Source organism: Channa argus, chromosome 3 (genome assembly GCF_033026475.1).
Source record: "Channa argus isolate prfri chromosome 3, Channa argus male v1.0, whole genome shotgun sequence".
Classification (NCBI taxonomy): Eukaryota; Metazoa; Chordata; class Actinopteri; order Anabantiformes; family Channidae; genus Channa; species Channa argus.
The window spans coordinates 2506990-2529933 of NC_090199.1; the positions used below are offsets into that span (position 1 = coordinate 2506990).

General features: G+C 40.1%; 1 protein-coding gene and 1 long non-coding RNA gene across 7 annotated transcripts in view; one reads left to right on the forward strand and one right to left on the reverse strand.

Moving 5' to 3' along the window:
• LOC137124438 (protein NLRC3-like) overlaps positions 1-22944 on the reverse strand; it is a 176426-nt gene that overhangs the window by 86276 nt on the left and 67206 nt on the right. Inside the window, exons 4-16 of one of the 6 annotated variants that reach the window (XM_067499429.1) lie at positions 22265-22369; positions 21568-21672; positions 17277-17494; positions 15212-17054; positions 12927-13100; positions 9316-9489; positions 8540-8713; positions 7299-7472; positions 6859-7035; positions 5371-5544; positions 4915-5091; positions 3716-3889; positions 2936-3112 (exon numbers count right to left, since the gene is read on the reverse strand). In XM_067499429.1, the coding sequence (XP_067355530.1) occupies positions 2936-3112; positions 3716-3889; positions 4915-5091; positions 5371-5544; positions 6859-7035; positions 7299-7472; positions 8540-8713; positions 9316-9489; positions 12927-13100; positions 15212-17054; positions 17277-17494; positions 21568-21672; positions 22265-22369 (3846 nt within the window). The remainder of the gene's footprint in view (positions 1-2935; positions 3113-3715; positions 3890-4914; positions 5092-5370; positions 5545-6858; positions 7036-7298; positions 7473-8539; positions 8714-9315; positions 9490-12926; positions 13101-15211; positions 17055-17276; positions 17495-21567; positions 21673-22264; positions 22370-22944) is intronic. The other 5 variants (XM_067499430.1, XM_067499432.1, XM_067499431.1 and 2 more) reach the window with 5 other exon arrangements.
• The window catches only part of LOC137124518 (uncharacterized), a 49226-nt gene that overhangs the window by 9134 nt on the left and 17148 nt on the right, over positions 1-22944 (forward strand). The gene's annotated exons all lie outside the window — the stretch shown is intronic.

The following is a 22944-nucleotide window of genomic DNA, read 5'->3' on the forward strand; positions in this document are numbered from 1 at the left end:
CTCATCAGATGGAACTTAGTGATACAACATCTGCAAAGAATTTATTTCCTCTTTTACAACCTGATGTTGACCTGTACACAGATTCTAGTGATGAAGATCACTGTGTGTAAATATACTATATACTTTCTAATCTATACTTAGCTCTGCACCCAGTGATGTCTGTGTCACACAAAAACATTATGATGTATATTGAATCTTTGTGAATTTGTGCATCTGATGACTTGATTAAAATGTCATCAAAAGGAGGGAAATGTGAAGGAAAATCAAGTCTGATTAAATGATTCCATGTTACTTTTAGCATTTTACTTAGTTATACTGACAACTTGTACTCAGTACTTTTGAAAAATGTTGAAATGATTGTATGTTTTGTCTTGAAGTGTTTGCAGTTATTGTCTAACAGCAGACTTTCCCACACTGTAGTGACCCAGAGTCAAGGTGCTTATCAAAGTGCTGAAAAGGGAAAAGGTTTCCAGAAAAGGAGAAAAGTGCTGGGAGCAGTAGCCTGAGGGTGGAGAATGTTCTGCCCAGCAACAGAAGCTTAGAAAACTAATGTGTGATGTATGAAGTTTAGAACTGCACTTGAAACTCTGTTGATGTTCTTCTCTCTTCCTGGATGTTGAAGCTTCTTTACTGATTCCACTTGAGGTGTCTAAGAGCAGATATTGTCATTTTTAACATTAATAACTGTCAGGTCTAAGCACCTACAACATTTAAAAATCACATACAAGGAAAGAAAGACAAAGGCATTATTCAGTTTTACTCATGAGGAGAACAAGCATAGATGCAAGACAGTAACATCTCCTACTCGCTCTGAAATGCATCTATGTTGCTGCCTCTCTTTTATTCAGTTTAGGGAGGTTTCCTGATACATTCCTTTCTAAAGGGAGAGGGATCACACAGCATTGCACCAAGATAACACTTTGAAATTAAAACAAAGTTCAATGTCGTGTCTGCAGGTGGATGTGGCTTTTTATCTAGCAACTCCTCTCAGAGAGGTTTCCGAAAGGTCCGTGGGATGTGCCTCCTGTTTTTCTCATAAAGCAGAATTGTTAGTTAGACACACACATGCACATGCTGTTTATTAAACAAAGAATATATAAAACTTAAGCTGGCCACTTAAGAAAATACAGAAAATGAGATAACTTTATATACATTTATTCCAACAATAACAAAACACACATTTGTTTCTTTTCAGCTATTTATCTGTTAATAACATAAAGATAATGAGAAACTGTCTATTGTTGCTAAACAGAGTTCAGAGAGAAACATTTCACTTTAACACTACATCAGGAGGTGGTTGAGTGTGGAGCAGAAGGAGTGGAGGAGTCTCAGTGTAGAAGGACAGAGCAGCAGCAGAGCAGATCCAGATCCACTGCTGATCCTCTGTCAGATCCAGAGGATCACACAGGGATGATGGTGGACTTGACATTGTGTCTGACAGTGGAGCTGTTCTCAGAGCAGTTCAGACTGCAGCACTGAGAGTCATCTCCACTTCTTCTGATTCCTCTATCAGTCACTGCTGGATGAAGCTCTCCTCTCCACTCTACCTCCCAGTAACATGGTCCAGTCAGAGCCTCTCTGCACACAACATGCTGCTGCTGCAACATCTGCGTCATCAGGACAAACACTGTGTTTGATTCCAGCTGTAGAGAGAATGAGAGAGAACAGAGGAGATCAATGATGTTTCCAGAGACTCACTTCATCATCTGTCAGTCAGCAGAGGTTCTGGTCTGTACAAAGACCACATGGTTACTAAATGGAACCATGGTTCTTTGATTTGCAGGCTTCAGTCAGACTGATCTTAGAGCTGTGACAAAGATGAAACTGATCAATAGTTTAGTGTTGAAATCAGATCAGATTTGAGGAATGAGGACCACTGTCTCTATACATGTTGTGAGGCTGTCAGCTGGAATCCAGCTTTATTTCCTGTCCACATGAAGACAACAACAACAGTCGTCTTCACATCAACTCCAACACTGTTCTCTCTGTCTCTGTCCAATCCTGAAGCCTGTCCCCATTCTCCTCTCACAGCTTCACTGAGGAAAGCAGCCACTGAGAAGGTTGGAGCTTTACAGGAAAAACTGGATCTTTGCTTTGATACTAACTGGGTTTAGTACAATACTGCTGAAAGCAGCATGGACTGACTCCAACCCTCTACTGACCTCAGAGTCTCCAGTCTACAGTGTGGACTCTCCACAAGATCAGACAGAAGCTTCACTGCTGAATCCTTGAGGTTGATTTCACTCAGGTCCAGTTCTCTCAGATGGGAGGGGTTGGACTTCAGAGCTGAGACCAGAGAATCACAGCTGATCTCTGACAAACTGCAGTTCCTCAATCTGAATAAAGAATCAAAGATGTGGATGAAATCATTAGTAACAATCAGATTTGTCCTAATCAATGGTGTTTTCTCTAAAATGAGCAAAACTAAAAGCTATTTTACTACTAAACTATTATGAACAAAAACTATTTGAATCCCAAATTACAGATGATTTCATGCAAACTTTGGAAAATGTTCAGCAGAAATGTGAAATAAAAACAATTTTCACTTCATGGACTGAAACATGGAAAAACAACAGTTTGGTTCTTTAAACATTTTTCAACTCATTTAACAAGAAAATTCACCTCTATGAAAAAATACAACTGTTTTTCTATGAATATCAATGATTACAGCTCACTGATATGAAGTAAAACAACAAATGTTTGTCTTTATTCATTTTAATCACTTATTTTAAATAAAATATTAGTTCTGATGATTATGTTTATTTTTGTTATAAAAATATATTTAAATGTAACAAGTAAACATTTTTATACAGTTTATTTAGGAACAGTGAGAAATATACAAATTATTTTTTAAATCTGAAAATTAATTAATTACTTAATTAAAGTCGTGGATTAAATATATAAAATCTCCAACAGTATCAGTCAGTGAACTGACCTCAGAGTCTCCAGTCTACAGTGTGGACTCTCCAGAAAACCACACAGCAGCTTCACTCCTGAATCCTGCAGGTCCCAGTTTCCACTCAGGTCCAGGTCTCTCAGATGGGAGGGGTTGGACTTCAGAGCTGAGACCAGAGAATCACAGCTGATCTCTGACAAACTGCAGCGACTCAATCTGAATAAAGAATCAAAGATGTGGATCAAATCATTAGTAACAATCAGATTTGTCCTAATCAATGGTGTTTTCTCTAAAATGAGCAAAACTAAAAACTATTTTACTACTAAAATATTCTGAACAAAAACTATTTGAATCCCAAATTACACATGATTTCATGAAAACTTTGGAAAATGTTCAGCAGAAATGTGAAATAAAAACAATTTTCACTTCATGGACTGAAACATGGAAAAACAACAGTTTGGTTCTTTAAACATTTTTCAACTCATTTAACAAGAAAATTCACCTGTATGAAAAAATACAACTGTTTTTCTATGAACGTCAATTATTACAGCTCACTGATATGAAGTAAAACAATAAGTGTTGTTTGTCTTTATTCATTTTAAATAAAATATTAGTTCTGATGATTCTGTTTATTGTTGTTATAAAAATACATTTAAATGTAACAAGTAAACATTTTATACAGTTTATTTAGGAACAGTGAGAAATATAAAAATGATTTTTTTAAATGTGAAAATGAAAGTTTGGAGTTGAATTAATTATTTAAATAAAGTCGTGGATTAAATATATAAAATCTCCAACAGTATCAGTCAGTGAACTGACCTCAGAGTCTCCAGTCTACAGTGTGGACTCTCCAGAAAACCACACAGCAGCTTCACTGCTGAATCCTGCAGGTTCTTGTCACTCAGGTCCAGTTTTCTCAGATGGGAGGGGTTGGACTTCAGAGCTGAGACCAGAGAATCACATCTGATCTCTGACAAACTGCAGTCACTCAATCTGAATAAAGAATCAAAGATGTGGATCAAATCATTAGTAACAATCAGATTTGTCCTAATCAATGGTGTTAGAGGGACTTTGTCCTTGTGTTATTGTGGATCATCAGAATGTCAGACTTCTACAGACATCATCCAAATGTCAGCACAACATTCATACACCTATTCATGTCAGCACTGATTCAGAACATGCTGCTCACCTCACTCACCTCTGGAATTATCAGACAAACATCAAATCACATCTGACAGACTAAAAACTTCCTACAATACTTTGACTCATCAGTGAAATGGATCAAACTTTAAAGAACTGATCAGCTTTGGTTCCAGACTGTGGTCAGCACTGATTTGTGCTCCTGAAACTGATCCAGTAAAGTCAGGTCTCATAAGAGCATCAGACTCTATCAGTAACTTCACAAAGATACAAACCTTTTCAAAATCAAACCATCATGAATCCTTCATTCCTCATGTTGCTGAGCTCCTATCAGACATGTTGGATTAGAACAACTTGTGCTTGTTAGTTTACATTTGCAATGACAGATTTTTAGTATCTATTATTTTAATCCACCATTAACTGGTTGATTCCAAGGTCAAAGCGACCAAACCACCAAAATCCTGATCATATCCTCAGCAGTGGAATTTAAAGAGCTGCTACAAAGGTTCACTGTAGCTCTGATTCATACTGAGACGACATTCAGCCTTTGGTTTTTCTCAACAACACTAACAAAACTATTTGACACTTTTTCATCTACTTTTCATCAACTTTTTATACTTTTTCCAAACTGCAATAAAAACTCCAATCTGGGATTTGTTCATTCACTTTGATTTATCTGACAAAAGGTACAGTCTGCAAACATGGAGACATCTGGACTTATTTCACTTTTCTATGTGGACTCAACTTAAAGTCCCACATAGTGTTGAGGGATTTGACCTGAGGAAATGGTTTTCACATTTGTGCTCAGACAAACTTAGAAACTAATGAACCAAACCAAACCTGAACATTCACTTATGGCTTTAAGATGGAAAACTGACCTCAGACTCTCCAGGAGACCGTTTGGATTCATCAGTTCAGAACAAATCAGCTTCACTCCTGAATCCTGCAGGTCCCAGTTTCCACTCAGGTCCAGTTGTCTCAGATGGGAGGGGTTGGACTTCAGAGCTGAGACCAGAGAATCACAGCTGATCTCTGAAAAACTGCAGTTGATCAATCTGAATAAAGAATCAAATATGTGGATCAAATCATTAGTAACAATCAGATATGTCAAATTCAAAATGAGCAAATATTAAAACAAACAAAAAACAAATGTATTAATTTCAGTATTTGATATGTGTCTTTGTTGTATTTAATATAAATATGATTTGCAAGTCATTGCATTGTCTTTATTTTCATTTTACACAGTGAACCAGCTTTAACTGGAAACTGGATTTGTAATTAATTAACTTCAGTTGTGGTGTAAAGATCTAATTAGTATCAGTCAGTGAACTGACCTCAGAGTCTCCAGTCTACAGTGTGGACTCTCCAGAAAACCACACAGCAGCTTCACTACTGAATCCTGCAGGTCGTTGTCACTCAGGTCCAGTTCTCTCAGATGGGAGGGGTTGGACTTCAGAGCTGAGACCAGAGAATCACAGCTTATCTCTGACAAACAGCAGCCACTCAATCTGCATAAAGAATCAAAGATGTGGATCAAATCATTAGTAACAATCAGATTTGTCCTAATCAATGGTGTTAGAGGGACTTTGTCCTTGTCCAATACTTTGACTCATCATGAAATGGATCAAACTTTAAAGAACTGATCAGCTTTGGTTCCAGACTGTGGTCAGCACTGATTTGTGCTCCTGAAACTGATCCAGTAAAGTCAGGTCTCATAAGAGCATCAGACTCTATCAGTAACTTCACAAAGATACAAACCTTTTCAAAATCAAACCATCATGAATCCTTCATTCCTCATGTTGCTGAGCTCCTATCAGACATGTTGGATTAAAACAACTTGTGCTTGTTACTTTACATTTGCAAAGACAGATTTTTAGTATCTATTATTTTAATCCACCATTAACTGGTTGATTCCAAGGTCAAAGTGACCAAACCACCAAAATCCTGATCATATCCTCAGCAGTGGAATTTAAAGAGCTGCTACAAAGGTTCACTGTAGCTCTGATTCATACTGAGACGACATTCAGCCTTTGGTTTTTCTCAACAACACTAACAAAACTATTTGACACTTTTTCATCTACAAACTTTTTATACTTTTTCCAAACTGCAATAAAAACTCCAATCTGGGATTTGTTCATTCACTTTGATTTATCTGACAAAAGGACAAAGAAAAGATGTTTCACTGTATTTTGTAAATTGAAGCTCATTGAGAAAAGACAAAATAAGAGTGAAAAGTGAAGAAAAGTCCGACGGTTGTGGATGATTCCAGAATGAGCAGCTTCATTGGTAACAGGCTCAAAGGCTCAGTCTCTACAATCAAACATGGCTCGTGGCTCAGCACAAGTTGAAAAATGCAAGTTTGCAAAGAATTGAGCTCTTTCACCATCTCCACAACATCACAGTGGGAAAAGATTCAGTGCATAAAGGCCAAAGGCAGAAACCACTGTTGAATGTGTGGAACCTTCCAGCTGTCAGGAGACAAATGTCAGAGAAACAAAGTTTCATCTTTAACACTTGAGAAAAACTGGCCTTTCCTTAAGTTCATGGTCCACTACTAGTGCAGACAAGGTACTAGTCCAAGGCCCAATCAGACTGTCAGCCTGTTCCTCCTCAGCACCACTTTCCTTCAAGTACAGTCTGCAAACATGGAGACATCTGGACTTATTTCACTTTTCTATGTGGACTCAACTTAAAGTCCCACATAGTGTTGAGGGATTTGACCTGAGGAAATGGTTTTCACATTTGTGCTCAGACAAACTTAGAAACTAATGAACCAAACCAAACCTGAACATTCACTTATGGCTTTAAGATGGAAAACTGACCTCAGACTCTCCAGGAGACCGTTTGGATTCATCAGTTCAGAACAAATCAGCTTCACTCCTGAATCCTGCAGGTCCCAGTTTCCACTCAGGTCCAGTTGTCTCAGATGGGAGGGGTTGGACTTCAGAGCTGAGACCAGAGAATCACAGCTGATCTGTGACAAACTGCAGTAACTCAATCTGAATAAAGAATCAAATAGAAAACTTTATAGACAAATTTTTAACTTAAACATCTGTTGTAGAGTTTAACAGGCTTAATAACCAGTGGTTTACTTTTATATGATGATATTAGAATTATTATTATATTACATTAAAAGGTAAAATGTGAACTGCAAACTTTAAAGAAATATGCCTTTTCTATTTAGATTCTCAGTGTGGATAAGTATAATTTCAGACTTATGTCTGTAATATAGTGTCAACACAACTAAAAAATGGTGTCTGACCTCAGAGTCTCCAGTCTACAGTGTGGACTCTCCAGAAAACCACACAGCAGCTTCACTGCTGAATCCTGCAGCTTGTTTCCACTAAGGTCCAGTTCTCTCAGATGGGAGGGGTTGGACTTCAGAGCTGAGATCAGAGAATCACAGCTGATCTCTGACAAACTGCAGTTGATCAATCTGAATAAAGAATCAAAGATGTGGATCAAATCATTAGTAACAATCAGATTTGTCCTAATCAATGGTGTTAGAGGGACTTTGTCCTTGTGTTATTGTGGATCATCAGAATGTCAGACTTCTACAGACATCATCCAAATGTCAGCACAACATTCATACACCTATTCATGTCAGCACTGATTCAGAACATGCTGCTCACCTCACTCACATTTCAATACATTTGTTCTCAAACTGAATGTGATAAATGTTAAAAAGACTTTAGAACAGTTCAATTTTATAATTAAACATTTTTTTTCACTGTCAAAATTAGTGGCAGAATGTCATTATTGTTACATTGTTAATTTAAACAAATATTCATAACAACGATTCTGTTTATTGTTGTAATAAAAATGTATTTAAATGTCAGAACTAACTAAACAATTTCTAGTTTATTGAGAAACATCAGTGAAAAATATGAGTGTTTGAGTTCTGAAGGTTTAATTTCAGTGAACAAACATTTTCCTCACAACTCACTGAAATTAAGTGAAACTGAAGAAACAGGTTTGATGGAGGACGAAACTATTTCCCATCTGATGTAAAGCTGTCAATCATCTCCTGTTGCACTTTATAGTAGTTGTGGAATGTTTGGAGGATTTCTTTCCTTTTCTCTGCACCTTCCAATCCCACTCTGCTGCTCCTCTCTACATTTATTCCACTCAAATCAAACAGGATCAACTGTCTCTGCTTCTTGACACAGTTGGCAGTTGGATGCTTCTTCATTAGCTTCAGTCAACTATTTAGTGCTGTGTGTCCTGTTCTTAACCTGCTGATTCTTCTCTCCTCCTTCTATTTGCTCCAAGCTGATTCTCTGTTGCTGCTTTATACAAGTGTCTTCAATTCTAAGTCTGACAATCAAATGTCACTTTCACATTTTTACATCGGATTTTTCGACACTTTCAAAACTTCCTTTCAACCACTGAACAGTTTGAATGTGATATGACCTCAGAAACATGAACCTGTCTGTAGTTTAGTGTCACCACAACTTTCACATCATATTCATCTCAGCACACAACTAAAAAATGGTGTCTGACCTCAGAGTCTCCAGTCTACAGTGTGGACTCTCCAGAAAATCACACAGCAGCTTCACTCCTGAATCCCGCAACTTCTTGTAACTCAGGTCCAGTTCTCTCAGATGGGAGGGGTTGGACTTCAGAGCTGAGATCAGAGAATCACAGCTGATCTCTGACAAACTGCAGAGACTCAATCTGAATAAAGAATCAAAGATGTGGATCAAATCATTAGTAACAATCAGATTTGTCCTAATCAATGGTGTTTTCTCTAAAATGAGCAAAACTAAAAACTATTTTACTACTAAACTATTCTGAACAAAAACTATTTGAATCCCAAATTACAGATGATTTCATGAAAACTTTGGAAAATGTTCAGCAGAAATGTGAAATAAAAACAATTTCCACTTCATGAACTGAAACATGGAAAAACAACAGTTTGGTTCTTTAAACATTTTTCAACTCATTTAACAAGAAAATTCACCTTTGTGAAAAAATACAACTGTTTTTCTATGAACATCAATGATTACAGCTCACTGATATGAAGTAAAACAATAAGTGTTGTTTGTCTTTATTCATTTTAAATAAAATATTAGTTCTGATGATTCTGTTTATTGTCGTTATAAAAATAAATTTAAATATAACAAGTAAACATTTTATACAGTTTATTTAGGAACAGTGAGAAATATAAAAAAGATTTTTTAAATGTGAAAATGAAAGTTTGGAGTTGAATTAATTACTTAATTAAAGTTGTGGATTAAATATATAAAATCTCCAACAGTATCAGTCAGTGAACTGACCTCAGAGTCTCCAGTTTACAGTGTGGACTCTCCAGAAAACCACACAGCAGCTTCACTCCTGAATCCTGCAGGTTGTTTCCACTCAGGTCAAGTTCTCTCAGATGGGAGGGGTTGGACTTCAGAGCTGAGACCAGAGAATCACAGCTGATCTCTGACAAACTGCAGTTGATCAATCTGAATAAAGAATCAAAGATGTGGATCAAATCATTAGTAACAATCAGATTTGTCCTAATCAATGGTGTTAGAGGGACTTTGTCCTTGTGTTATTGTGGATCATCAGAATGTCAGACTTCTACAGACATCATCCAAATGTCAGCACAACATTCATACACCTATTCATGTCAGCACTGATTCAGAACATGCTGCTCACCTCACTCACCTCTGGAATTATCAGACAAACATCAAATCACATCTGACAGACTAAAAACTTCCTACAATACTTTGACTCATCAGTGAAATGGATCAAACTTTAAAGAACTGATCAGCTTTGGTTCCAGACTGTGGTCAGCACTGATTTGTGCTCCTGAAACTGATCCAGTAAAGTCAGGTCTCATAAGAGCATCAGACTCTATCAGTAACTTCACAAAGATACAAACCTTTTCAAAATCAAACCATCATGAATCCTTCATTCCTCATGTTGCTGAGCTCCTATCAGACATGTTGGATTAAAACAACTTGTGCTTGTTACTTTAAATGTCTCATTTTTAACATGGGTGACACATATTGTTCTGGCTTTTCTATTGCTTGGGAAGCCTAAAGTTTGGGCGATAGAAAAGTATTTACAACTATCCTTTATCAATGGTTCAGAGAAAAAACACATGATGCATGGTATCCATCCATTTTAGCATGTGTTGGCATTTTCAAACCACTAGAGAACAAGAACACGATTTACCTTCTATTTCTAACACACAGTGGGTTAGATTACTGTTGTTGTTCAGAGGTTCAGCTCATCATCTAGCACTAGAAACAGGCACATGGACTCATACACCTTTGTTAGATAGAGTTTGCAATAGAGAGCATGTGTATTAGAAGATGAGAAGCACTTTTTATACTTTTTAATCTTTTTTTGTGCAAAATTTAGGGTAAAAGTTTGAATTCTCCAAATGAGCAATAAAACACGATTTATTGTGAAATAAATGAGCAAATTGAGTTCAGCTTCCTCCTGAATCCTCTCTGGATCAGATGTTGGATGTTCTCTTCTCTGATCCTAAATGGAACCTAGTACCTTTCTGTACAAACATGTCTGCAGTGTCACATTTCTGCTCCTGGTTACTGGTTGTGTCTCTACACAAAGTGACATCATCAAGAGATTGGATGATGGTGTCACAGACAGCAGTAGCTGTGGAGGCACAGAGTTTCTTACAGAGTTCTGTGGATTTAGCCAGACTTTGAGAAACTTGTTTGATGAAACTGTTTGTGAACGTGTTGGAAATTACTGTTCGTAAACTTGTATTGTGGAATTAGTTTGTTATCGGCTAAGTTGAGAAACAAATCCAATAAATGTTCAATGTGAACTAATTGTTGGACCATCAGATACGAGTAAGATACCGACATAGAGGCAGAGATTAAAACTCTGCAAACCAGCTGTGAGGACATCAAAGATGTGGACCAATGAGGCTGTAGAGGAACTGGGATGTTTTTAGGTCTGTCACTAACAGTCTGGATGAGAACACAGACACTGTGATGGTGGTCATCAACACGCCCACTCACTCATGGTGAATCCTCCCGAGTATTAACAAATGTCCTCGGGTGGAGATAATCCAGACTTCACACTAGGAAGCTGGCTGAGGAAGGTCCAGGTAATATCAGGCCTAACAGACCTGGGTATTTGTGTTCACACATACACTCGCCCCAAAGAAAGTCTGGAAAATGCCAGTGCAAGTCTGACAGGGACTTCAGACAACTGAGGTCACAGAAAGAAGCTGCATTCAGAACTTAGGACCCAGACAAATACAGAGAGGCTAAGTCCAGATTTAGCAAGGAGGTGAGCAGAGCTAAATTAGCACATGGTGAGAGAATGGAACAGCAATTCTCAGCCAACAACTCTGCCTCTGTCTGGAAAAGGCTGAAGGCAACAAGTAACTATAAGCCTAGAGCCCCCCACTCAGTGAATGACCAACGCCTGAATGACTTCTACTGCCAACTTAGAGGACAATGAGACAGACATTATACCCCCACCAACCCCTCCTCCACTGCCACAAGGGATCAACCACACAGCTTCACACCACAGTGTCCCTGTCCCCTCCACCCTGAAGCACTCTGTCTCCAGTGATGACAGACATTTTTTACATTTCACTCGAGACCTGCCATTGTACCAGCCTGCTTTGAGACCTCGGCCATTGTACCAGCCCCCGAAAAGCTGAGGATCACAGGACGTTCCAGCTCTACTCAGAGACAAGCGCTCCCTGCTGAACGTGTCCGACTCCGTGTGCAGGTGGATCACGGACTTTCTCACAGACAGATGACAGTTTGTGAGGCTGGGGAAGCATGTCTCTGAGCCACTGATCATCAGCACTGGATCCCCCCAAGGCTGTGTTCTTTCTCCTTTGGTATTCTCCCTGTACACCAACAGCTGCACATCTGGACAGCAGTCTGTCAAACTCCTGAAGTTCACAGACCACACCACCCTCATCGGTCTCTGATGGAGACGAGTTGGCCTACAGGAGTGAGACAGACTGTCTGGTGTCATGGTGCAGCATGAACAACCTGGAGCTCAATGCTCTCAAAACAGTGGAGATGATAGTGGATTTCAGGAAGGACCCAGCCCCCCTCCCCCCTGTCATCCTCTGCAACGCTCCGGTGTCCTGTTGAGTCCTTCCACTTCCTGGACACCACCATCACCCAGGAGCTCATGTGGGAGCAGAACATCAGCTCCCTCACCAAGAAGGTTTCACCTCCCTGTGATGTGGGAAGATGTGGGTGAACTTCTACGCTGCCATCATCAAATCCATTCTCACATCCTCCATCACAGTCTGGTTTTCTGCAGCCTCCCATCTCTCCAACAGCTGTACGTCTCCAGGACCCACAAGAAGAGTTTCTTCCCCACTGCAGTCAGCCTGCTGACCAGTGCCCTAATCCCCCCTAGATAACCCCCTCCTCCAATCTTCAGACAGTGTGTCACACATTTGTATTTTAAGTTTATATATTTGGATTCTGTGTTTGCACCTGACACCAAGACAAATTCTGAGTACTGTAAAGCGTTTTTACTGCACCCGGCAATAAAAAGTTTTCTGATTCTTATTCTGTGTGATTCTGATTGTGTGACAGGAAGCATCATGCTCAGGTTGAAGTGTCACCTGTTGATGGAGACGAATCAGACACCACTAAAGATACTTTCAATCATGTTTCCAGATGTTTGGACTTATCTCTCTGCTTCTGTGTGTCAGATTTAAAATGGGTGTTTTTATACATTTCAAGTCATTACACCTGAAAATTAATTTATTTTTTTGCTATTAGATCTAAAACTTTACTAAACATTTGTTTTCACTACAAATTGTCAATTTCTACAGTTTTATTCTGTTTTCTGATTTAAAACTAAATTTACAGCGAAACATTTTGACACGTTTGAACTACAAACCTGAAAAATGTTTTGAGTTTGCATGATCACTGACCTCAGAGTCTCCAGTTTACAGTTGGAATGCTCCAGTCCAGCAGACAGCAGCTTCATTCCTGAATCCTGTAGGTCATTAGAGCTCAGGTCTAGTTCTCTCAGATGGGAGGGGTTGGACTTCAGAGCTGAGGCCACAACTTCACAGTGAGTCTCTGAGAGGTCACAGTCACAAAGTCTGATGACAGACAATAGAAAATATCAACTATGCTGAAATCTGACACATAATAAAAATAATCTTTCAGCAGATGAACATGAGCAGATGTAGTTTAGGAGGCCAATTTGTAAGTTGTTCTGTCCACATGTCAAAGTGTCTTGGAACAACAAATACAAATGACAAACTGAGCTCAAACATGTCTTTTCAATAGTTGTTGTACAACAGAGGTCCACAGAAAAGACAAACTAACTAACCCAGGTTACAGACTGACACTAAACATGATTAGAGACAATTCATTTTTGTCTAATTGTTTGTTGAAAATATCATTAATGACTAAAATGATCCTTTAAATGGAATTAAGAAGGAGAGAAAAATGTCTTCTTAAGCATATGAGAGAGGGGAGGTGACATCACATCCTCTCTCAGCTGAAACAGTCACTTAACATTTAGTTGTTGATCCAAAATGACTGGGGGTCAGTTTGTTGTTCAGGAAGGAGGAGCTGGGGACTGAAGCACTGATCTTGAGGTTCGTGAACAACCTGCCTTATCTCATCACACACAAAACTCTCTCCCACTTTACATTTTATTGACTGAAATCTCAAAAATGTGTAAAAGCATTAAAGCTTCAAGGTCTGTTGGTTCCACCAGATCACAGATATTAGAATAAACATGTCTGTATATGAACAGAATAATAAAGTGAGACATTATAGAAACTTAGTGGAGACACTGTGTCCACTGTAAAGAAATCAGACATCAGTAGAGACCATGTCAACGGTCAAAACTGCTTCAACACAAACTCTAAAAGCCAGAAAATGTTCGGCTGGATTTGTATTTAACCTCCACGAACCAAAGACAGACACAACATAAAAAAATCATTTTGTCTTACGATGAAAAATAAAAAACACACCGACGTCCCTTATCTGTTGTGTGACGTGGACATGAAGCAAGTGATGAGGACATGGACAAATAACCATTATTAAATTCCTGATAATAAACAACACAAGAAATTGGAGATGTGATTTTTTTAAAGAAAACCTTTAGTGTTGAAAGACTGTCAGGATCTCTCTGCACTTCCTGTCTGTGGACTTTTATTTTGTGACCCCTTCTCCCTACTTCCTGTGCCTTGGTTCTTTTCCCCAGCTTTGCTTTCGTTTGTTCCCTGATGGTTTGCACCTGTTCCCTCCTCTATTTAAGTTCAGTCTTCTCCTCACTCCCCTGCCAGATCCTCGTTGTTGTTATTGTGGTCACTGCCATCGTGGTTCCTGTCTTCAGTGTCGCTGTTGTTACAGTCGTCATTATTACCCTCACCAACCCCACATCTGTATGTATGTATGTTTCATGGACTCTTTCATTCAGGACTCTAGTTTCTTGGACATTTCTCTGGGCATCTGTGTCATTTGGTCTTTGGTTTGCTTTTGTTCTCAGTGTTTCTTGTTTTAGTCCTGTTTTCCCGCCAGTTGCTCCCAGGTTTTTGTGTTTTAGAGTTGCCTTTGTTTAATTCAGTGTTTGGCTTAGTCTCTTGTTTTCTCCCCTAGTTTTGATCCTGGTTTTTTCATGTTCAGATTTGCTTGTGTGTTCTTAGTTTGCCAGACTTTTATGCTTAGTTTGTTCATGTCTGCCTCCCCTTAGTTCGAGTGTTTGTGCTCCCCCACCTCTGTTACTTTGGTATCTTTCCCTTCCAGTGTGATTTAAGTTGTGCTTTGTTTTACTTTAATCTTTATTACGTGTGTTCCTTTGTTCGGTAGTTTGTGTCTTTTTATATTTCTGTTAGTCTCCGTAGCCTCACCTTTGTGTTTATCTGCTTTAGTAGTTTAATGTTCATCTGTGCCTTATTCATTTAGTAGCCTTTGTTTGTTCCTTAATTTCCTTGTCTAACTTGTGTCTGAGTCTTAGCTGTATTTATTTGGTTAAATTCTGTTCTGAATCCGGGCTCTAGTATCTTCACCATTTTAGTATCTGTTAAATAAACCCTTTTTTCGTTCATCCCTCGCACTGTCTCCTCTTTTGGGTTCATCCCTTAACCAAAACCGTGACAAAGACTATATTAAATTGTATGTGTGATGGTTGATTTCTTCATACTGAAGCTTCATCTTTATGTTACTTTATGATTTTAACCATCACATCTGGACTTACTGAGCCTTTTCGCAGTTCCTCACAGCTGGGATCAGTCTCCGTCGTCCCTCCTTTGATGTGTTGTACTTCTTCAGGTCCAACTCATCCAGAACCTCCTCTGACATCTGCAGCATGTAGGCCAGAGCTGAGCAGTGGATCTCAGAGAGTTTTTCTGATCTGTTCTCTGACTTCAGGAACTCTTGGATCTCCTGATGTACTGAGTGGTCCTTCATCTCCATCAGACAGTGGAAGATGTTGATGCTTCTGTCAGGAGACATTTTATCACTGTTCATCTCCTTCAGGTTGTTGGTGACTCTCTGGATGATGTTTGGACTGTTCTTTGTCTGACCCAGCAGACCTCCTAAGAGTCTCTGGTTGGACTCCAGAGAGAGGCCATGAAGGAAGCGAACAAACAGGTCCAGGTGACCATTTTTACTTCGGAGAGATTTCTCCATGGCCCAACTTAAAAAGTCATGAAAACCATGAATTTCATAGTGTAGATTGCCATTCCTCAGGAACTTCTCCAGTACCCTTTTCTTTTTTGTGCAACAGTTGAAGGAGTAAACTGCAGCCAGAAACTCCTGGATGCTCAGATGAACAAAGCAGTAGACTGTTTTCTGGAAGATCACACTCTCTCTTTTGAAGATCTCTGTACAAACTCCTGAGTACACCAAGGCCTCTGTGACATCAAGACCACACTGCTCCAGGTCTTCTTGGTAGAACATGATGTTTCCTTTCTCCAGATGTTCAAACGCCAGCCTCCCCAGCTTCAGAAGAACTTCCCTGTCAGCCTTTGTCAGCTCCTGTAGACTTGTGTGTTTCTTGCTCTCTCTGTTTAACTGTTTGTTCTTGGTTTTGTTCCTCTTATGTCCCTCACCATACTTGTTCTTCTTCCTCTTGGTCTGAACCAGCAGGAAGTGTGAGTACATGTCAGTCAGGGTCTTGGGCAGCTCTCCTCTCTGCTCTGTAGTCAACATGTCCTCCAGAACTGTAGCAGTGATCCAGCAGAAGACTGGGATGTGACACATGATGTGGAGGCTCCTGGATGTCTTGATGTGGGAGATGATTCTGCTGGACAGCTCTTCATCACTGAACCTCCTCCTGAAGTACTCCTCCTTCTGGGCGTCAGTGAAGCCTCGTACTTCTGTTACCCTGTCGACACACGTAGGAGGGATCTGATTGGCTGCTGCAGGTCTGGAAGTTATCCAGACCAGAGCCGAGGGAAGCAGATTCCCCTTGATGAGGTTTGTCAGCAGCACGTCGACTGATGACGTCTGTGTGACATCAGACACAACCTCACTGTTGTTGAAATCCAGTGAACGTCTGCTTTCATCCAGGCCGTCAAAGATGAACAAAAGTTTACAGACAGCCAGCTGCTCTGCTGTGACCTTCTGTAATGTTGGATGGAAAACATGGAGCAGCGTGAGAAGACTGTACTGCTCATCTTTGATCAAGTTCAGCTCCCTGAACGAAAGCACAACCAGCACACTGACATCTTGGTTTTCCAAGCCCTCTGCCCAGTCCAGACTGAACTTCTGCACCGAGAAGGTTTTTCCAACACCAGCGACGCCGTTGGTCAGAACCACTCTGATGTGTCTCTGTTGGTCAGGTAAGGCTTTAAAGATGTCGTGGACCTTGATTGGAGTGTCATGGAGGGTCTTCATCTTGGAAGCTGTCTCAAGCTGCATCACCTCATGTTGGGTATTAACCTCTTCACTCTGTCCCTCTGTGATGTAGAGCTCAGTGTAGATCCTGTTGAGGAGGGTTCCACTTCCTGTTTCATCACTTCCTTCAGTCACACATTCACATCTCCTCCTCAGACTGATCTTATGTTCATCTAAAACCTCCTGCAGACCAACATCTGCTGAAAGACAAGAAACTGTGTGAGAATAAATAAACAGAATCTGGTTTGTTCTTTGTTACCAACAAAAACAAAAACGTTTAAGAACCAGATTGTTATAATAATGAACACAAAAATATTAATGTATAATAAACTGTTTTTATACTATATATAATCACTGAAGAAAACCAACAAAGTCTGTGAAGTGTTTCAGAATATCTAACATTAAAAAGTGTCTAGTCTTACTTTGTACTGTTCTGGATCGTTTTCCACACTGGGGACAGGAGGAGTCTCCTGATGAACATGACTGGTCCCAGTATGAGCTGATGCACTGTCTGCAGAACCAGTGTCCACAGCTTGTAGAGACTGGATCCTTCAGGTAGTCCTGACACAAAGCACAGCGGGACAGCTGCTCCTCCACAGAAAATTGACTCCTCTTCCTCGTTCTGTGGAGATGAAGAAACCTGTGTTCTTAATATAAGCAGATGCACTGACTTGGTGAAATATCGTATAAACAGTGTATTTGTTGTAAATCCGACTTCAGCATAAATAGAGAACAGAGCTCAGACAGGACTCAGTTGATTTAGAGCTGTCATTTAGTAACAGAGGTGACCACACAAGTGCAGATTAATGAGGCTTAAAAGCAGAAATCTGAGGTAGGTTACAGTTCAACAGCAGGTGCTCAGAGGATCAGCAACTGAGGAACTGAGGAGCACAGGTTTTGTGTCCAGTGGAAACTCAGAGAAGACAAACCACAGCAAGACGGTTGCTCCTCCATCACGATTTCTCTGTGGCGAGTTTCCAGCCACCATACTCAGTTAAATCAGAGATATACTGTACTACCAGAAAACAACCCGTGCAGTAGCCCTGTAACACTCAAACACATACTCTGCCTGAAAACACTGTACAGTATATTGTCAAATAATAATCTAAGCATATAGTTCTCACTAAATGTTAGAGACATTTGACTTTTGGGTGAAATTTCAGAAGGCATCTTGTCATAAAGTGGTCAGTAAAATGGACAGCGATGGTAACTTAAGAAACCTGTTAGGCTTCATAACTTATGCCTGAGAGAAGCTGTCCAGGAAACAGTGGAATTAAACCAAAAACAGCTCAGAGGAAAAGACCACCAACCATGACAGGTCCATTCTACAACTACAGAGCCAGAATGGTTTGACTACATCAGCTGTGTGTCTCTAAATAATTAAAATGATTTGAAATGTGATGTGTAATCAGTCTTTGAAGTAATGCTGTGTGTGTGTAATGCTGTCATGAGGAAGTTCCAAAGAGGCTGTGAAGACTCAGCCAGCTGGAGAAAAGGGAACTACTGTACTGTTCTATGTCACAGCAGAGCTGAAGATTCTTGCTGAAGCTGTTTGACCAGCAGCTTGTGGAGATGATGTGAGCTGTTCTTCATGAAGTTTGTGCACAGTCCTCATCTCTACTACCAGCTCCAGTGCTTCCATAGAGGCCCCAGTACAGAGCCAGCTTTCCTAATCACTTTTTTAAGTTTATTGGTGTCACTGGCTCTGATGCTGCTTACACAGAAGATAGTGGCAAAAAAGTCTGCACAGGCCCCAACAGACTGGTAAACATCTGCAGCGAGATGATGGCTGCTCCCAAAGGACCTGAGCTTCCTTAGGAAGTAGTCTGCTCTTAATCTTTCAGAATAGAGATGGTGTTGAATCAGCTCCTAGTTCTCCTAAATTCGACAACCATCTCTTCTAAGCCACACTGAAGATGAGGTGATCATTTCCACACCAGTCCACAAAGCTGTCCACTAAGCTTCTGTAGTCTGCCACCTCACCACGGATACATCCCACCACTGCAGAGTCATCAGAGAACTTCTGCAGGAGACAGGAGTCCGAGTTGTACTGGAAATCGGAGTGTACAGGATGAAAAATATGCTTTGTCCAAGTGAGAAAGAGGCTGTGGCAGCAGGTAGATGATGGAGTCATCCACTCCAACCTGGGGCGATAAGCAAACTATAGTGGCTCCAAAGAATTTCTCACCTGAGGCCTCAAATGTGCCAGAACCAGTCTCTTCAGAACTTTCATGATGTGTGATGTGAGAGCTACTGGTCTGTAGTCACTGAAGGCAGATGGAAAGAATTTCTTTGGCAGTGGAACCTTGCAGGATGTCTTCCACAGCACTGGGACCGTCTCCTGACTCAGCCTCAGCTTAAAGAGTATGCGTCCTTCACGCTTACATACAGTAAATCCAATGCTGTATTTTAGCCGTAATGGTGTTGATGATGTCACATGCTACATTGGAAGAAGCTGACTATTGGTAGTAAACAGCAATAACATAAAGGCACGTTCACAGCTAGCAGTTCAATCAATTTCCACGATGCAGAGATGCTTCTTCAGATATTTATACTCATGCACCTCAACAGCCTGACCATAGATATAAGCAGGGAAGAAGATGAAGTCTACGATCATTTCCAAAGGTTTGGATGCTTTTGATCACTTTCACTGAGAAGCGACACAATCACTGAATGATGGGGAAACTTAATACATCTTTTTTTAGAAAGTTTAAGTTGTCCTGCTAAAATATGAGGTTGGACGCAATTAGTCAACTGTACAAAACGGTTTACATCCTTCAGGAGATTCTGGACTAAGTGAGGTTCCTACTACTTGTCAACACTTCTATCCGCCCTGTAACCAGGCCTCTCTTGTTGCCCTAAAAAGCTTAAAAACCAGTTCACTGTCAATGTGAATGTGTGAGTTATTCCTGCAGCTCCTGTGGCTCATAACTTTTTCAAGTTTGGGCAGTTGTTGAAGCAGAAACCCCAGAGAACTAGAGCCATCATGTTCCTCTACTCACACACAGACTCTACCCCTGCCAATGATATAAGGTGGTACAGTAGGAACGTGACTTACAATTATGAATGAAAGTTCTGCGATGAGCTTGACATGTTGCTGCCCCACTTCACTGAAGAAGGCTCCTCTCATCATCATGGGAGACCTGAACATCCACCTGGACAAACCTCAGATAGCTGACGTGTTTGCTCTTCTAAATACATTTGACCTGAGTGTGGTCTCCACTCCTTTGACCCACAAAGCTGGCAACAACCAGGACCTCTCCGTCCTCAATGCAGATGCAGCACGGACAGCCTCTGCAATACACCTTCATTGTTTCTGGATAGTCTCTGCCCCATGTCTTCTAGAGCCACTCGTCCCTCAGCTTCTAATCTGTGGCTCACCAACTGAAACCGTGAACAACGCACCACCCTCAGGAGGGCTGAGAGGAAGTGGTGCAAATCCAAGACTCCATCTGCTCTTGCTGAGTATCAAGATCTGCTTGGATCTTTTTCTCACAGTGTCACCAGAGCAAAGACTGAATACTACCAGGAGACACTCAGCAACACCTCGGACACCAGAAACCTGTTCTTCACGTTCAAATCCCTCACCTACCCACCTCCACCTCCTCCATCCACCTCTCGGTGCAGACAACTTTGCCTCTTCCTTACTAATAAGGACCTTCAGAACTGAACAGATGAGGCCGACAGAATCATTATCAGTATATTCATGTTTGTAACAATACATTTTTCTCCCTTCCCAATTGTTAATTGTACTGTGTGAGTTGAAATTGAGAAGCATTTCTTATTATAACACATACATTAGTACAATTGGCACTAATCTGTCTGTCACACCATGCAGCGTGATGCATTCGAGGACAATACAGAGTTTAGCTCATCCGATAGCGTTTACTTTTCCAAACTGTTTAAAAAACAGAACACAACTGTGGACTTGTAGCTCATTTGTTAGAGCAGTTTTCCATGAACCACAGAGTCAGTGGTTAGACTCCTGGTCCTCCTGGCTACATGTTAAAGCCTCCCTGGGCATAAACCCTGCCCTCTTGTACTGGATCATTAAATGAACTACATCAACAGTTAAACAGGAGCTATGGGGGGAACAAAGGGAAAAAGAAGGATGCTCTTTAGTATGTTATTGCTCAGTGAGATACAGTTGTAGATCTTTCTAATGCATCTCTCCCTGTTACGGCCGTGTGTCATGAAAGTTGTTGTTCCTTTTAATTTGTGTTTTTTGTGAGTGTTGTTGAGTTAGAGTGAGAGCTCTTTGGTTGTGCGGATCTGTGTGCCTGAGTTTTAGGTGCCCTGTCTGATTGGCTGGATTGGGGGGCAGTGCAGGGAGCTGATTGGTCCATCATTTACTTCCTGGAGTTTCAAAAGTCTGATTCCCACCAGATAGACTGGTTTCTCTGGCAGCAGCACCTGTTCTCGGTCCTCGGCCTCCAAACCGTTTTGAACATATTGTGAATTTTGGATTAGAGTTATTTGGATTAGTTGGATTTTTAGCCCTTGTACCATAAATATTATTACTCAGTCAGGAAATATCCACCACATATGCCCATATTTCTAAAATGAAACCAAAGATTTCATTTTCAGCTGTGCAGAAACAGCTACAAATCTTTTCTCTAGTAAATTTCCAGCTAAATCACACGTTACTGTGACTTTAGAAATATATTTGAACACTGAATCATCTTCAAGTCAGTTTACAGGAAAACCTCTTACTTTGTGTCTAAGGGTCCAGGTCCATCACTGAAGTGCGGTGGTCTTTCTTTAGACCAGTCACTCTTCATAGACAGGCAACTGGATCCTGAAGAAAGTGATCTCCATCTTTAGAAAAGAAATTAAACATGATCATAATTTAAAATTACAACATAGTCATGGGTTGTCTTGTGCACATTAGTAAATCCAGTAACTAAGAATCACTGGGAGCATAAACCCTGCCCTACTGTACTGGATCATTAAATGAACTACATCAACAGTTAAACAGGAGCTATGGGGGGAACAAAGGGAAAAAGAAGGATGCTCTTTAGTATGTTATTGCTCATCAGTGAGATCCAGTTGTAGATCTTTGTAATGCATCTCTCCCTGTTAGATAGACTGGTTTCTCTGGCAGCAGCACCTGTTCTCGGTCCTCGGCCTCCAAACCGTTTTGAACATATTGTGAATTTTGGATTAGAGTTATTTGGATTAGTTGGATTTTTAGCCCTTGTACCATAAATATTATTACTCAGTCAGGAAATATCCACCACATATGCCCATATTTCTAAAATGAAACCAAAGATTTCATTTTCAGCTGTGCAGAAACAGCTACAAATCTTTTCTCTAGTAAATTTCCAGCTAAATCACACGTTACTGTGACTTTAGAAATATATTTGAACACTGAATCATCTTCAAGTCAGTTTACAGGAAAACCTCTTACTTTGTGTCTAAGGGTCCAGGTCCATCACTGAAGTGCGGTGGTCTTTCTTTAGACCAGTCACTCTTCATAGACAGGCAACTGGATCCTGAAGAAAGTGATCTCCATCTTTAGAAAAGAAATTAAACATGATCATAATTTAAAATTACAACATAGTCATGGGTTGTCTTGTGCACATTAGTAAGTCCAGTAACTAAGAATCACTGGGAGCATAAACCCTGCTCTACTGTACTGCATCATTAAATGAACTACATCCACAGGTAAACAGGAGCTATGGGGGGAACAAAGGGAAAGTCCTTTGAAAAAGAAGGATGCTCTTTAGTATGTTATTGCTCATCAGTGAGATCCAGTTGTAGATCTTTCTAATGCATCTACATTATATTTAGTCATTTGTCAGACGATTTTATCCAAAGCTACTTACAAATGAGGTACAAGGCAGCAAAAATCTAAGTCAAGGAGCAAACATTAAAGCAAAGTTTTATCAGAAAAGTGTTCACATTTCACGAGATGCCAGTGAGAGAAAGAGCAGAAAAGTTTTTTTTTTTAATATAGATTTATGTGCATAGTAAGATGCGGAAGAGTTGTTTTTCAGCAGTTTTTTGAATATTGGGAGAGAGTCTGTTGAGCAGAGTTTGGTAGCTCGTTCCACCATCGTGGGATCATTGCGCTAAATATTTTTGCTT